Source organism: Dendrobium catenatum, unplaced genomic scaffold, assembly GCF_001605985.2.
Source record: "Dendrobium catenatum unplaced genomic scaffold, ASM160598v2 fragScaff_scaffold_880, whole genome shotgun sequence".
NCBI classification, from domain to species: Eukaryota; Viridiplantae; Streptophyta; class Magnoliopsida; order Asparagales; family Orchidaceae; genus Dendrobium; species Dendrobium catenatum.
The window spans coordinates 113861-128406 of NW_021319342.1; the positions used below are offsets into that span (position 1 = coordinate 113861).

A 14546-nucleotide genomic window follows, 5' to 3' on the forward strand; every position below is an offset into this window, starting at 1 on the left:
AACCCTTTATTTGTTGTTCTTTATAGTATTAATGCTTACTATTTTTCTAAAGATTTATAGCATTATTTATCTACTTTTAGAAGCTTGGCCTTTAGTAATTTTGGTGGCTTAAATATTTCTCATATTTATTTTGCTGATGATATCATTGTATTTTGTAATGGTTTGATTAATATTATCAAGAGAATTAAAAAACTTCTTAATATTTTTGAAAAATGGAAGTGGTCTTAATTTTAATAATTGTAAGAGCACCTTCATTGTAGGGAAGAGTATGCCAATGGAGAAAATGAATAATATCAAATCCATAACTGGTTTTAAAAATCAATTACTTCCTCTTTATTATCTTGGGATCCCTCTTCATAAAGTCCATAAAAGGACTTTCATTTTTTCATAAAAATATTTGCAAGTATTCAAAAAAAAAATTTATCTTCTTGAAAATTAAATTCTTATCTTTGGGAGCTATGTTGGTTTTGATTAAAGTGATTTGTGTTATATGCTTATTTACTTGTTGGAAACTATGAATCCTACTTTAGAAGTTTGTTCTAGACTTGAAAATTTCATCAATAAATTCTTTTAATTGGAGCTTTATGCTAGCAATAATAAGATTCATTGTTGTTCTTAGAAATCTTCAAATGGTCCTTTTAATGAGGGTGGTTTGGGTTGCAAATTGATTTCTGATATGATTAAAGATTTTTTCTTTAACTTTTAGTGAAAATTTAGGTCTAATAATTATAATTAATTATGAGCTAGCGTTATGAATCAGAAATATTGCAAAAAAAATCACCCTATACACTACAGCTTCAAGAACGGGCAATCGTTTGGATGGAATAGATTATGTATCATTAAATAGCAAGGTAAATAGCTCTTCAATGAGGAATTGGGAATGGGCCATCTTTTTTTTTTGCAGGATGATTGGATTGGTATAGGGTCTCTTGACTCCTTTTTTAATACTCAATCTATCTCCACCTTGAAAGTTTCTAATTTCATTAAGGATGGGAGGTGGTGTGAAATTCTTATTTCAAACCAAGTTCCTTAAAAGAGTGTTGACATTATATGTGATATTCTTATAAATGTCCAACTTACCATTTTCAAATACTTTATGGATGGAGATTTCTATTTAAAAGGAGCTTGGCATTGCTTTAGATCTAAATTTGATTGTAATAAGATTTTTGATAAAATTTGAAATTCTTCAACTCATATTAATATTTTTTTTATTCACGTAGAGAGTTGCCAAATGTTTTATTCTCGTTGATAACAAATTAAAATATAAGGGTTTTCATATTACTTCTAAATATCAATGCTATTTCAACTTGGGACAATAAAACATATTTTTTAATGGTTTTATTGCCTCCAGAGTTTGATATGTTCTGGAGAATGCTCTTGATTTGAGATTTAGTAATAATAATAATAATAATTTTTATCCATTTTAGTTATTTGGTTTGCTAGTAGACCTACAGTTCATCTTTTTATTGTTATTCCTATGGTTGTTTTTTGGCTTTTTATGATAGGAGAGAGATAACCGTAAACAAAAAATGTATTAAAATGAATGTTGATAGAGTTATTGTTTATCTTAAGAATAAAATTCACTAACTTTTCATTGCTAAACTGCTACATCAAAAATCTTTCAGGGGTAATGCTTCATGGTTTTTTTCATGCTATTTTTTATAATGATACTATGAGATATACTAACAAAATTTTTCATTGGATCAAACCTTTTATCGATCAATTATAGATTAAAATTGATTGTTATGTTACTTATATTAGAGGTTATTGTGGTTGTTTAATTAGAGATCATTAAGGTGCTTTTCTATACGATTTTGCTCCAAGCATACCTAAATGCTATGTTATTTTGGTAGAATTGGATGCACTAATATGGATATGGTTCTCAAATTGCGTATTTCTAAAAATATCTTCAATATATGGATCAAAATTTATTCCAAATTGCTTGTTCCTTTAATTTCTTCCAAAACTTGTCATAAATTAAAATGTTAAATATTTTTAAAATATTTTTTTCCTGCTTATGACAATCACCCATGTGGTCATAACAACATGAAGAGGTTATAACATACATTATTGGTGGTAAATAATAATTGGCAAATATACAGGAAAATAATGGCTACAATTAACAGTTATATTTATTTTTAAAATATTAAAAACATCTAAAAACTATTGTAAACGCATAGATCACCTTTATCTCTTAATTAATAATTTTGGCTAAAAAAATTTTATTTTAAATATTTTTAACAATAACTTTATTTTTTATAAAGAAAAAAAAAAACAATAAACAACACATTTTAAATATAAAAAACAATAATATTTGAGAATATTCTTAGGAAAAAAAATAGCAAACAGTAAAGATAAAAGGTCCAAGATAGCTTTTAAAAACTACAAAACAAATCCAGGCAAACATAGGTAAATGCTCTTAAGAATGTCTCCGACAATCATTGCAAGATAACAAGACAGAAAACACCAATTCCAAAACTTTTGACTAGTAAAAGAATCCAAGAACTTTGCCTCCTACATTCTTCCTCCTAGCTTCCTCATGATCCATGATGCCTGCTGATGTTGTCAGCACAATATACCCAAACTGTACAATGAAGAACAAATACAACTTATCCTACTTATAACATACAAGAAAGACTATAAGGCTTTATGAAGCGGTTTTTTAGTACAAAAATTTCAAATTTAAAAAAAAAAATTATACTGAAAAGCTGTTTTAGAAAGCAAGAAGAAAACCGTCCCAAACGAAGCCTTATTAGCATATAATAGACTGAAATGGAGAAACATACCTGACGTGAAGGAAGCAATCTTGCAGTCCATGGCTCAATATCCTTCACACCAACATCAAACCTTGGGCTAATGACACCACATTTGTTCAAACGCCCATTCAATTCCACCACAATCTTACCTGATCTATGATCGTCGACATACTCGAACTCGCCGATATAGCCTATAAACCAGCAATCAAGAGAGTATGATTCACAGATTTGCAGCTTGCGATGAATGAAAGAAAGTTTAAAACAGTAATGCATTGTGTGTTGCTAACCATGCTTCTGCATGACCAGAAGGAACTTGATGATCACTTTGGAAGATGGTCTGATTTTGACTTGCCTTTTCCCACGCTTCTCAGCATTGTACATGCTCTTGAGAGCATCATTCAAAACACTGACTCTCACCATCTTCGCGGAGACTAAAAAGGAGCAAAAAGGAAAAATAAGATGAAGGCCTAGTTTGATTGGACATTTTTGGTGCTTATTCCTTTTTAAAACTATAAATTTACTGTTTGGTTCGTCAAATCACATTTCACAATAACACCATTTTTTTTATTTTTCTGCTGTTTTAAGAAAGCTTTTTATATGTACTTCTCTGTTAGAAAACACCTTTTTTCTGAACCGATATTTCTTAAAACTACCTTTTATAAAAGTAACGAATAACCAAACAAAGCCGAAGTAATAGAGAATCAAGGGTTCCTGTCTGGCGGTACTATATCTCACAAACAATTAAGAGTAATCTTTCGAGAGCTCAAGTATACAAAAAAAATCTAGTCAGTCCAATGGTTCAATACAATGAAGTTAAAATTATTTATATGGGTCAAAATTTTCTATTTTTTGTTCGTTTGGTTAACTTATCAAACTGAACACAACCTATTCAAGTAACATAAATTCTACTTAAAACATACATAAATTATACAATATAAATATATAATAAAACTATTATCAAGACAAATATAATCGAATAAAAAGTTTTTTTTTAAACCTATCAAGAAGATTTCTAGCATACTTGTCAAGAGGAGCTCTGAGATATAGAGCTATTGCTAGAAGAAAGAAACTACTTACAAAACATCGCATGACCGTTAAATTAATAAGAGGCAAATCAAGGGGTAACAGAAACTTCAATTATATATATACTAGATTGAAGTAACTGACTCTGCCAACTTAGGGAAGATCGAGCATTAGTTAATTATTCCAAAGGACATCAGGGTTGTACTAGATAGTTTCTCGAAGCAATTTTATGCTTGGATCATGAAATTAGCTTCCATTAGCTTCAACTTCACTGAAAAAGTTTTTCTACGGGTAATCGGCTAAGATAGAGATCACTTTTGCAAAACAAGGCATCAAAGCTGTTTGGTGTAAAATTTGAAAAGGAAACAGAATATATGTCATCCCACTCTAAATAGTTCGTTGCACATGAAACAAGTAATAAGGAAAAAATAAATAGCACAAAACCTAAATTGGAAGAACAATCAGAGAATATCAATATGGATGATCTAATGTTCCTTAGTCACTTTTGGAATATATATATATATGGTGACAATATTACAAATGCTAATTTAGAAATGATTACATTAGAAAAAATAAAGGGTGCAAGCTAGCTTAGCTAGTAAAAACCTTAGAAGTTGTTGCCAATGCCTTAAATTCAAATCCCTCTAAAATCAAATTTAGACTTTCACTCAAACTTTCTAAAAAAATATATATATATTTAAGTATTATGAAAATATACAATAAAGGGAAAAAATACACTCATTAGACAAGCAAATATAATGTGTCAGATATTTAAGGAGTAGGGATAGAGTTAAGATTACATGAATAGAAGTGCAAAATGATTTACAAAGAGCAGATTTAACTCCTTAGCACTTAATAAGAATGCATGAAAAATGATGATTCATTAAGCCAGCCCCAAATAATTGGGGTAATAGTAATGTTAATGATGATTATGCATTGGAGTGGAGAGGTTTCAGTGAGAAAAATACAATGTAGCCTCAAAAAGAAGCTAATATCAAAGCACTACAAATTTTTAACTAAATCTGCAAGTCACGTCTTGCAAGTTCTAAATTAAATCTTCAAATAACAATAATACCTTATAGAGTAGTTATGTTCACCAATTGTATCTTCATTTAAATTGATCCAACATCAATTGTAAGCATGGAAGATTACGCCAACTTCTTACAACATCAATTGCAAAAATGGAAGATGGCATCAACTTCTTGAAGGCCACTGATATGGCATAATATGGCAAATTAATTTTGAAGTCATAGTCTGCCCCATTAGACTCCAAGACTTTCACTGACCCAAAAAAGAATTTAACACAGTATCAAGACATTTCACACGGCTACAAGAAATTTCAATCAGGAAAAAAAACAATTCACCAGAGGCTAAGTGAAATACCTACACTTCTTAGGGGAATACCTTATTCTTTTCTAACATACCTCATATCTGAATAAATTCTCGTATTTCCAAATATGCGAAAGATGATGAGTCTAACACAAAATGCGAGTTGTGTATTTAATTTGTTGATTTAAAAAAATGTCATTATTTGCCAAGTAAACAACGCCAATTTAAATTTGAACCCATTTGAGGCTAGAATTTTATTAATTATAAACTTACCTTCAACACTGAATAACCACATCAAGATAAGACGGTGCTTTTATAAATGCTATTATCTTACAAAAATGCATTTCCTTAATTCTCTATACTCCAGCGCATAAAAAAATTTGATTTTTTTTTCTTTTCAATGGAAAGCTAGAAACAACAATAGCATCAAGCCTTATCCCACTATATGGGGTGGCTACATAAATTTTTTTTTCCATTATATCCTATTAAGAGTCAAATTCTCATTTAAATCTAATTAAAAAAACCATTTCTAATACTTTCTAACCATGTCTTTTTTAACATATGTCAGATCTAATACATCTACTCTCCTAACCAGGTTATCGGAAGGCCGACGTTTATGTGACAAATAAAATCTAAGGAGACTCTCTAATAATCTTATTTGCCACTAGAGCAACTCCAACCTTTTCATGTATATACTTGTATTGCATTTTGTCTCTAAGTATAAAGCCATTCATCCACCTGAGCATCCTCATCTCTACAACAACAACAACAACAATAACAACAACAATTAACTTGATTTTACTCTTCGCTTTTAATAGCCAACATTCTATGCCATAAAGCATGGCAGGTCTCACAACCATCTTATAAATTTTCACTTAAGTTTGAGAAAAATAACATGAATGATTGCTGAAACACATTACTTTGTCTTCCTGGATGGAAATCCATTTTGAATGCTTACATTCAAACTTGTTTCGTCTAAAATACTTGATACATCATTAAAAAAAGTTATCTCATCAAACACATAGTTTGACACAATTTTAAAATCCCAAAACACCTAAATATTTGGGTCAAAATCACCAAATACTAATTATGATAACATTAAACTCAATTTTCAACAACTTATAATCTACATAGTGTAGTTCTATGAGATAATCTAATTATACAAAGAATCCTTGGATCTACGCACAATAGGGTCTAAATCAAACACTCAAAAGCCATATTGAAATTTCACAAAACCTTATGCTATACAAAATCTCCTATAAGTTTGTATGCTTATAGCCAAAATGGCTGTCTAGACAGGAAAACTTGATCATATAATTCAAAATCTTTAGTTTTCACCACTCAATATCAATCGTCAACCAACCTGAACACCTACAATCACTCTCACTAGATGTTCACCAATCAATGTTAACATGCGCCATGCACCATTGCAATGGCAAAAGACAACTATTGGCAAATATTGATGCCCACCGTCCATCTAAGATCTATCGACTATTGATGTCCAATACAAATCTTCAATCATCTTGCCTCCCTTCCTCGAGAATGAGTGAGTCAAACCATCCAACCACTAACATCCTGCAAAAGAATATCATCTGATGCGTACCAAAGAGTGATGCCCATTACCCATCAATGTATGATGAAAGTCTAGCCTTTTTGGTCATCCGATATTCCCTCCTATAAGCAGGATGACTAAGACAACTTGCCTATCATTGCTCAACCTCTAACAATCCTTAAATATTCAATACATAACAAAGAGAAATATCAAATGTCCATCAAGTACCTACATCCAACACAAGCCTTACTGGTCATTCAATCTCCAATTTAATAAGAAGAATGACCAAGTCAAGCCTGACATCACCAAACCTCTAATGTTCCTCTTAGATCATCATTCTATAAATACTAAATAGCAAAATCCAACATCCAACACAAAGTCTTCTCAAATTTATGATCTCCTTTTTACAAGGAGAACAATAGAGCCAAACTACTGATGCAACGACCTCCTACGTTCCTTCTCAACTGATGCCAAATGCATACCAAAGTACGACATCAACAATCTGTAAGACACCAATATTCCAAGTTTCTTTTCTTAGTTAACTTATCTCACACATTACAGAGATAACAAACTAGACAGACGACAAGACATCTGAACTCCAACATTCCTCATCGCCAAATGCATACCAAAGAAAAATGTTTGATGTTTGTTGCCCACTAACATTTGATGCTCATCTTCTCGACCACTTGATCCCCTCTTATAAGAATACTGAACCATGCCAACCACTTAACATTGCTAACTTCTAACATTCCACATCGACTATCAATGACACCAACAAATTAACGATTAGTATCTAGTTCACATCTTCTTGATCACCCAAACTTTTCTACTATCAAAAGAATGGCCAAGCTAACCACAGGTCATGGCTTTATGATAATTCATAAACGTCAAAACTCCTGTCACCCAAAAAAGATGTTTTCACAATTTGTATTAACTTCATTGCATTATTTATTATCTTCTCCAATTACAGGAAATGATACTAGTGATCAACTGAACCAGACCCTATGATTTTTTCATTCACAAGTTTTCCATCTAAAATATTTTGTAACTATTACAAGCTTGCTTCTCCCAACTTATATGTGTAGATAAATTTTTTTATAAATGCTAAGATGATGAAACTCTTCCCCTAACAGCACAAATATTCCATCAGAAAATGATATTCTAAAGCATAATTAATCAATAAGATAAAAACCAAAATTCTACAACTAGAAAAAGACAAGACCTTGCGGGTTAGCATTTTAAATTGCCTCTAACACTACATCTTTAAAGCTTCAACAATATCCATAAAAAGGGCACGCAATATTAGGCAAATGTTAAACAAATGGATATTTCCAAAAAATAACACATTTAATAAGGTCTGTTGCCACCTTTTTAATCAAATTAAGATCAAATTTCTCATTTAACAACTCTCAAACTACAAGAATATCAACAAAACAAAACAACATATAGATTGCAAAATAAATCCAACAACGTAATTTTACCCATTGGTTCTTATTAGGGGTGCAAATGATTTAATTTTGAGTCGATCCAATGCTAGCTTGCAATCAAATTGAACCTATATAAGCCATTTCCAAATTGGTTCATGTTCAAATTGATCTGATTTCCAGCTAGCTTGGCTTGAAGTGGCTCAATTTCAAGCCGGCTCAAATTTGAATCAAGTCAACTCAAAAACATTTATTTACCCTTCTTTAATTTTTTAAAATATTATATATATTATATTTCAACCCAATTTTGAGCTGACTCAATCCAATTCAAGAACCAACTTAAAATAGGCTAAAAATTGATCAGAGCAAAATATTTGGCTCGTGGCTTGAATCGTTGGTCTCAAACTGAGCCAAAAATCAATTCAATCTTTGAACAAAATCTCAACCCTAATTTTAACACGAATATATCTAGCAATGACTTCAACCAAAATAATGGACAATGGCATCCTGACCTTACAACAATATTGCAATACTAATATCATAAAAGTTGTGCCTGATATCAACTCCAAATCATCAAACAACATCTAATAAGTGATCATGGATAAATAAATTTTCCATACATCCAAAGCTAACTTGAAAACTCGCTAACTAAGCTATTAGTCAAAAACATTTCCTTTAAACAACAATATCATATATTACTTCAATGGAACTTCAACAACATTAAGGAAGCCGCGAGTACTAATCAGAATGTAGCAGGGTTGAAACACAAAACAATAATAGCAATCTCGAAGTCAAATTTTTAAAAAAATGCCTACACATTAAAATTCACAAACCTAGCCACCAGGCATCAACCGAACACTCCAGATCTAACACAAAACAATCACAAACACAAATCTTAATTAAAATAAGTGGTCAGAGTATCACTGTAATTTATAATGAAGGATTACAAAAAACATTCCACAAAAACCTAGAGTTTCGAATAAGATCAATCAGGCATCGTCTCCATGATCCTCAAGAGAGAAGGAAGTGAGGGCAACGCACGAGAGATCTCACCTTCAGCGGTTCAGCGACGCTACAAACCCAAAAGCTCCGCGGGGAATGAGGTCGAAGAATCGAGCGGGTTAGGGCTTATAAGGTGGGTTTTTTCTGCTCTGTTGCATTTTGTGCGTTCGTAGCGCTTTGATTTTAATCGAACGGTTGTTGACTTCTCATGATGGTCGCCCTGATTTTAGCTTTGAATTTAATTGATTAATTAATTATTATTATTATTATATTTTAATATTTCATCTACTAGTAAAAATAAAACTTTCATAAATACATATATCAAAATATAATAAAAGTTATTTAAGTGATACTAAATATTAAATAAAATTAAACTTAAATAAATGTTGTATTTTGATTTTTTTTTTGAAATAATTTACATTGATTTTGATTGGATTTGGATTATAATATGTATTTTTTGAAACTCAATTCATATGCATTTTTATTTCTTAATTTGTTTAATTTTCGTTATCATGATCTACTACATAAATAAGATTTATAAAAATACGTTATTCTTCTCAATTGAAGAAGAGGTCATTACAAAGTTGAGAATAATGAATAATAGCTTTCTCTTCTATATGTAATAGAGATTATTAAAAATAGAAACAAAAAGTTGTCTTAGTGATTAAGAGACAATGGTCAAGCGATGTACAACAGACGATGGTGGTTAGGAGATGATGATTAGGCAATGACAATCGAACGATGACAATTAGATGATTATGATGAAATAATGATAGGTGAATGTTAGAAGTCGGGTGACGGTGATCGAACAATAAAAGTTGGGTGAGTTTGGACAAGTGACAATTGTCGGTCAACTATATTGGTGATATCGAGCCCTAGTGGTGATCATCGACATTGACAATTATGTGAAACTCTAAAGATCTTGAGGCCTTTAAGCTCTCTTCAATTTTAAGTTAAGGTCAAGACACCACTCTTAATATAACGAATAAGGATCTATTTTATTTTATTTTTTTTGTGTAATATTTATTTTTTAAAAATTATATATTATTCTTTTAAAATTTAGTGCTTTAATGATCTCAAAATCGAGCGGCCATAGGCTCATTGGATTCCTCTCATCTATATGTTCAATTTGATTATAAGCAGACAAGATTCAATGATTGTTTGATCCTTTAATTAATATCAAAAATATTTGAACTATATACTTCATATGTTTGATTTGGGCTTATTTAGACTCAAATCGAATAACTTTTACTTTTGTTTTTCATCGTATTGTAATGTTCATTTAGACTATAAGATTGCTAAAGTCAATGTTTGGATGGTCTTCAATTTAATTCCATAATTTTCTAGTTTAGATAATGCATCGAGATTCCTTCTTAATCTAGTGTGTTTTTTATGATGTATCACTTGTCGCTCTATATTTGCAGTCATTTGAAAGAGTATATTAAGTTTTTAAAAAAATTTTGATGTTCAGAATTATGATTTCAAAAACAATTTGTGACTACTTCTTTGACGTCAACATGAACCTCCTCTTATGGTTGTGAGCCAAGTAAGATTTTCTTAATCATAATGGCAACCTTCTTTGAAGTTGATGTGCCAATTGAAGTAAAAAATTATTAAAAAATTAGCTTCAAATTGACCTAAAATTAGCTTTTGAGGCTCATTTGGACCTTAAAAGTGCCAAAATTGATTCATAACATTGAAAAATGATCTTTAAAATATCAAAAATATCAAAATAGGTCATTCGAGGCCTAAATTGAGCTCATGGAAGTGGATAGCACCACATTGGGTGTGCATGATGAGTCCATTGGTCAGGTGAGGTATGATATTTTGTTTTTGAAAGAAAATGAATCGCTATGAAATATTTTAAAATATTTAATATAATGGCCTTAAAAGTTCTTAAAACAACTTAAATTTGAAAAAAAAATCTTAAATGTTTTAAAAATATTAGAACTCACTCATTTTCTTTCCGTCAATAATAAATACCATTTGTTGTGTGCCAAAACAGTCACAGCGGTAAGGAGATATAGTGTTTAGCATCATAACTTTGTACAAAAATTCAGTACACACACAGATTAGAGAGAGAAGTGCAACAATCATAAGAGACCATAATTATTATGAAAAAAATCTTTAAAAAAAACCATTGGTCCTAGCAAAATTAAAATGATTCCACTAGTATTTGTCATTGATTACAAATGATACCTTTCCTCAAGGGAAGGTTTTGACACAATGTATAATTATACATCATGTAAAGCATATTACATGGTTGGAGCTGGAAGGATCCAATAACGTGAGAGTTGTTCTCAAAAGAATGTTGATATGTTCATTTGGTCAGTAGGACCATAATTGAGTGATGGAGGTCGAAGGGTCTGTACTCAGATGACTGAGATCGAAGGAACTACTATCAAGTGATAGAGGTTAGAGCGAGGGACCATAGTCGGTGGGTGAAGAAGGTTGAAGGTATCATTGTCGAACAATGGTGATCGGAAGGACAATATTTATGAGACAGTGGGTGGCGGGACCTTAGTTGGTGATCGACAAAGGTCAAAAGGACCTTAGTTGGACAACAGTGGTTTGAGGGACGTAGTTGGTAGGCGATGAAGGTCAAAAGGGTCATAGTCGGCGTGCTCCATCAGACTGCCCATACTAACCCCTCAATCATGGAGCTTTTGTTTAGCATTTAAGTGCCTTAATGATGTCAGAATTTAGCTATCCTTAGCTAATTGGATTTGTCTAATCGAGACGCTCTATTCAATTATAAGCATGTCATATTTTAATATCATTTAGTCATCCAATTAACACTTTGAACCTTTCATATATGCTTCAAGCTCTTGATTTGGGCTCATCTGAGCTTGGATTTTACTGATTTTGGTGTCATTGGATTCATTTCATTGGGACTTTTAATTTGACTGTAAGTTTGCTAAAATTGGAGTTTGGATGGCCCCAATTTTAATTTTAAAATTTTCCAACTTAAATATGTCCCAAGATTTGTTCTCGATCAAGTTGATTTTTTTCTGATGTATCACCCCTCAATTTGTAATGAAAAAAACTCACACAAACATTTATAATTCTACAATGGAACTTTGGCTATCTCATGAAAAATAATGTGATTGTCTCCATTTAGATGGATGGAAGACAAAGTATCCAAGATTCTCAATCCTTGCAATGGAGCTCTTATCATCTCTAAAGAGTCAATTATCTTCATTCAGACACATTAGATCCTATGTCATATAATTTTCCATCTTACTTTGATACTTCAACTTTCTCCTCGAAAAAGAATTATTTGTCTCAATATTTGATATGTTTGTGTAAGCGAAGATGATTAATACAATGACTTGTCCTTGATGCTACAACTGGAGGATTATGGTAAAGAAAGTTACCTAAAATATCAAAAACAATTATTCAATTCAGTATTTTCTTTATTTTTGGACAATTATCTTGTTGGAAAAATTTTGCTACAAAATTATGTCATTTTGATTTTTAGCTGCCCTAATATTAAAATTATTATATTTTTTATGTTCTATGATTGTTATGATCACACCTATCATAAAACAATTTTGGGGTTTTTTTGTGAATGTTATTCCATATATCAAAACTTTCATGGTTTTTTTTTTTTCATTTAAAGATATTATTTGATAGGGTTATTTTTCATTTAAAATATATCAAAACTTTCATGGTTATTTTTCATTTAAAGATATATCAAACCTTTTTCTTAATTCATTATGATTTATTCCCACATCAAAATGTCTTCAAATTTATTATAAACATCAAATGGATGTGCAGTTTCTTCATAAAAAAATTAAGGTATCTCAAAGTAATTTTTCTATAAAAATTATTGAGTGTATGTTAGGCGATGATTCTTGCATCATCATAGGAAATATTTTTGAGCCATCAAATGAATAAATGTTTCAACATACTTGTTGTTGTTGAACAGATAATTTAGTGACCTATTATCTAATTTAATTTTTTAATCATAGTTTTTTTTTTAACTTTTTTTTAATATTTTTTCCAATCTCATACAGATCTGTGTTATATTTCAATTAACATGAATGATAAAGCTTGATTCTCAACTTCATATTGATGTTAGATGCCAACATTGATGATGTTAGGCATCATGTTGGCTTTTAGTGCTATTGAAATTATTTAACTACCATTGAACACTGCCAACCCTCATACCCAGTCGAGCTCCCTAGGGGTGTCAATATTTGACATGACCCAAAAACCCGATCCGGACCCGACCCGGAAAATCCGGGTTAGACCCAACCCGTTTGATAAATGGGTCGGGTTCGGGTTCTCAAATTCGACCCGTTTATCAAACGGGTCGGGTTCACCCAGCAGGTTGCCGGGTCAACCCGCAAACCCGTTTATTTTAAAAAATTTTGAATTTTGCGCTGCCCGGTCGCTGCCCACTCCGCCCTGCCGCTGCCCGCCTGCTCTGCCTATAGCATAACCATTCAAAAACCTAACCTATTTCACTACATGAAAAACGCCGAAATCCGGCGGTTTTTTTCGGCGGTTACGCTAGATTAACCGGTGGTTTTTTCCGGCGATTACGCTAGATTAACCGGTGGTTTTATGTATTACCGGCGGCTTTACGACGGTTTTCCCGCCGCCAGAAAAAATGGCGTAGGAAACTTCTACCGACGGTTTTTTACCGGCGGTTTATGTTGGCGGCGGTGTATACCGCCGGTGAAAACCGGATTTGGAACCGACGGTTTGTCGGCCGTTACGCCGCCGGTTATCTGACCGACGGCTGACCGGCGGTCAAATTACCGACAGTCTTCGGTGGTTTAGGTAGGCGTCGTTTGTTTCTTAAACCGCCGGCAAGCGCCGATAGACCGTCGGTTCATTTACCGGCGATAGCCGGCGGTCGAGCCGTCGGTATTCCCGATGATCTAAACCGCCGGATGTCCACCGTAGCACCGCCGGTGGCCGTCGGTAACCGCCGGTAATAAACAGGCGGTGAAATGCCATCACCGGCGGCTTCTCATTGGCAGTCCGGTATCGTCGTTTCCGGCGGCCAAACCTCCAGTTAGCCGCCGGAAACCTGTAGCACCTGCAAAAAAAAAATTGACAGCATCCCCTCTATTTGAGGGAGGTTCACCCTAAAGTCTAAACCTGCAGAAAAAGCAAGATATGTTGGGCAACACGCCGCTATATTCATCAAAAAAGGTGAAAAGAGAGAATGAAATGATTTTGTGCATCTCGCCATCGTCATCATCCCCGCAAAGGTATAAATTTTTTTAACTCAAAAACCCTGCTCTCGAGACTTGCAACAAGTCGACAACCTCCCTACGCGCTCACGTAGCACGGTGGGAGGGAAACCGGTACGATGCTCGCAACGAGGCGGGTAATCCCCTAAGCGCTCATGTAGCGTGACTCGGACAAAAACTAAGTACCAATACATGGAGAAATCACTATGCTTTTCTTAAACAGGTGCCAAAGACCCTTAAACTCTCATGT

General features: G+C 32.7%; 1 protein-coding gene across 2 annotated transcripts; it reads right to left on the reverse strand.

Annotated features, from left to right (window-relative positions):
• Window positions 1–2298: 2298 nt before the first annotated feature.
• On the reverse strand, window positions 2299–9273 carry LOC110112777 (40S ribosomal protein S15a). Of its 2 annotated transcripts, none has more exons than XM_028697131.1 (4): window positions 4855–4985; window positions 3044–3187; window positions 2787–2947; window positions 2299–2584 (listed from the first exon to the last, which is right to left on the reverse strand). In XM_028697131.1, exons 2-4 carry the CDS (start codon window positions 3174–3176, stop codon window positions 2486–2488), a joined length of 393 nt encoding a protein of 130 aa, XP_028552964.1. In that variant the 5' UTR covers window positions 3177–3187; window positions 4855–4985; the 3' UTR covers window positions 2299–2485. The 2 variants fall into 2 exon arrangements, with proteins under 2 accessions (XP_028552964.1, XP_020700758.1); XM_020845099.2 differs by lacking the exon at window positions 4855–4985 and adding an exon at window positions 9138–9273 and having other exon boundaries at window positions 2340–2584.
• Between the last annotated feature and the right edge of the window lie 5273 nt (window positions 9274–14546).

What these genes read in the sequence shown, in the direction of transcription:
- LOC110112777 (XM_028697131.1), bottom strand. Translation starts at nt 3,176, where the DNA reads ATGGTGAGAGTCAGTGTTTTGAATGATGCTCTCAAGAGCATGTACAAT. An exon ending in TCTGGTCATGCAGAAGCATG is followed by an intron (nt 2,948 to 3,043) that starts GTTAGCAACACA and finishes GCTGGTTTATAG; the next exon opens with GCTATATCGGCGAGTTCGAG. An exon ending in GATTGCTTCCTTCACGTCAG is followed by an intron (nt 2,585 to 2,786) that starts GTATGTTTCTCC and finishes TTCATTGTACAG; the next exon opens with TTTGGGTATATTGTGCTGAC.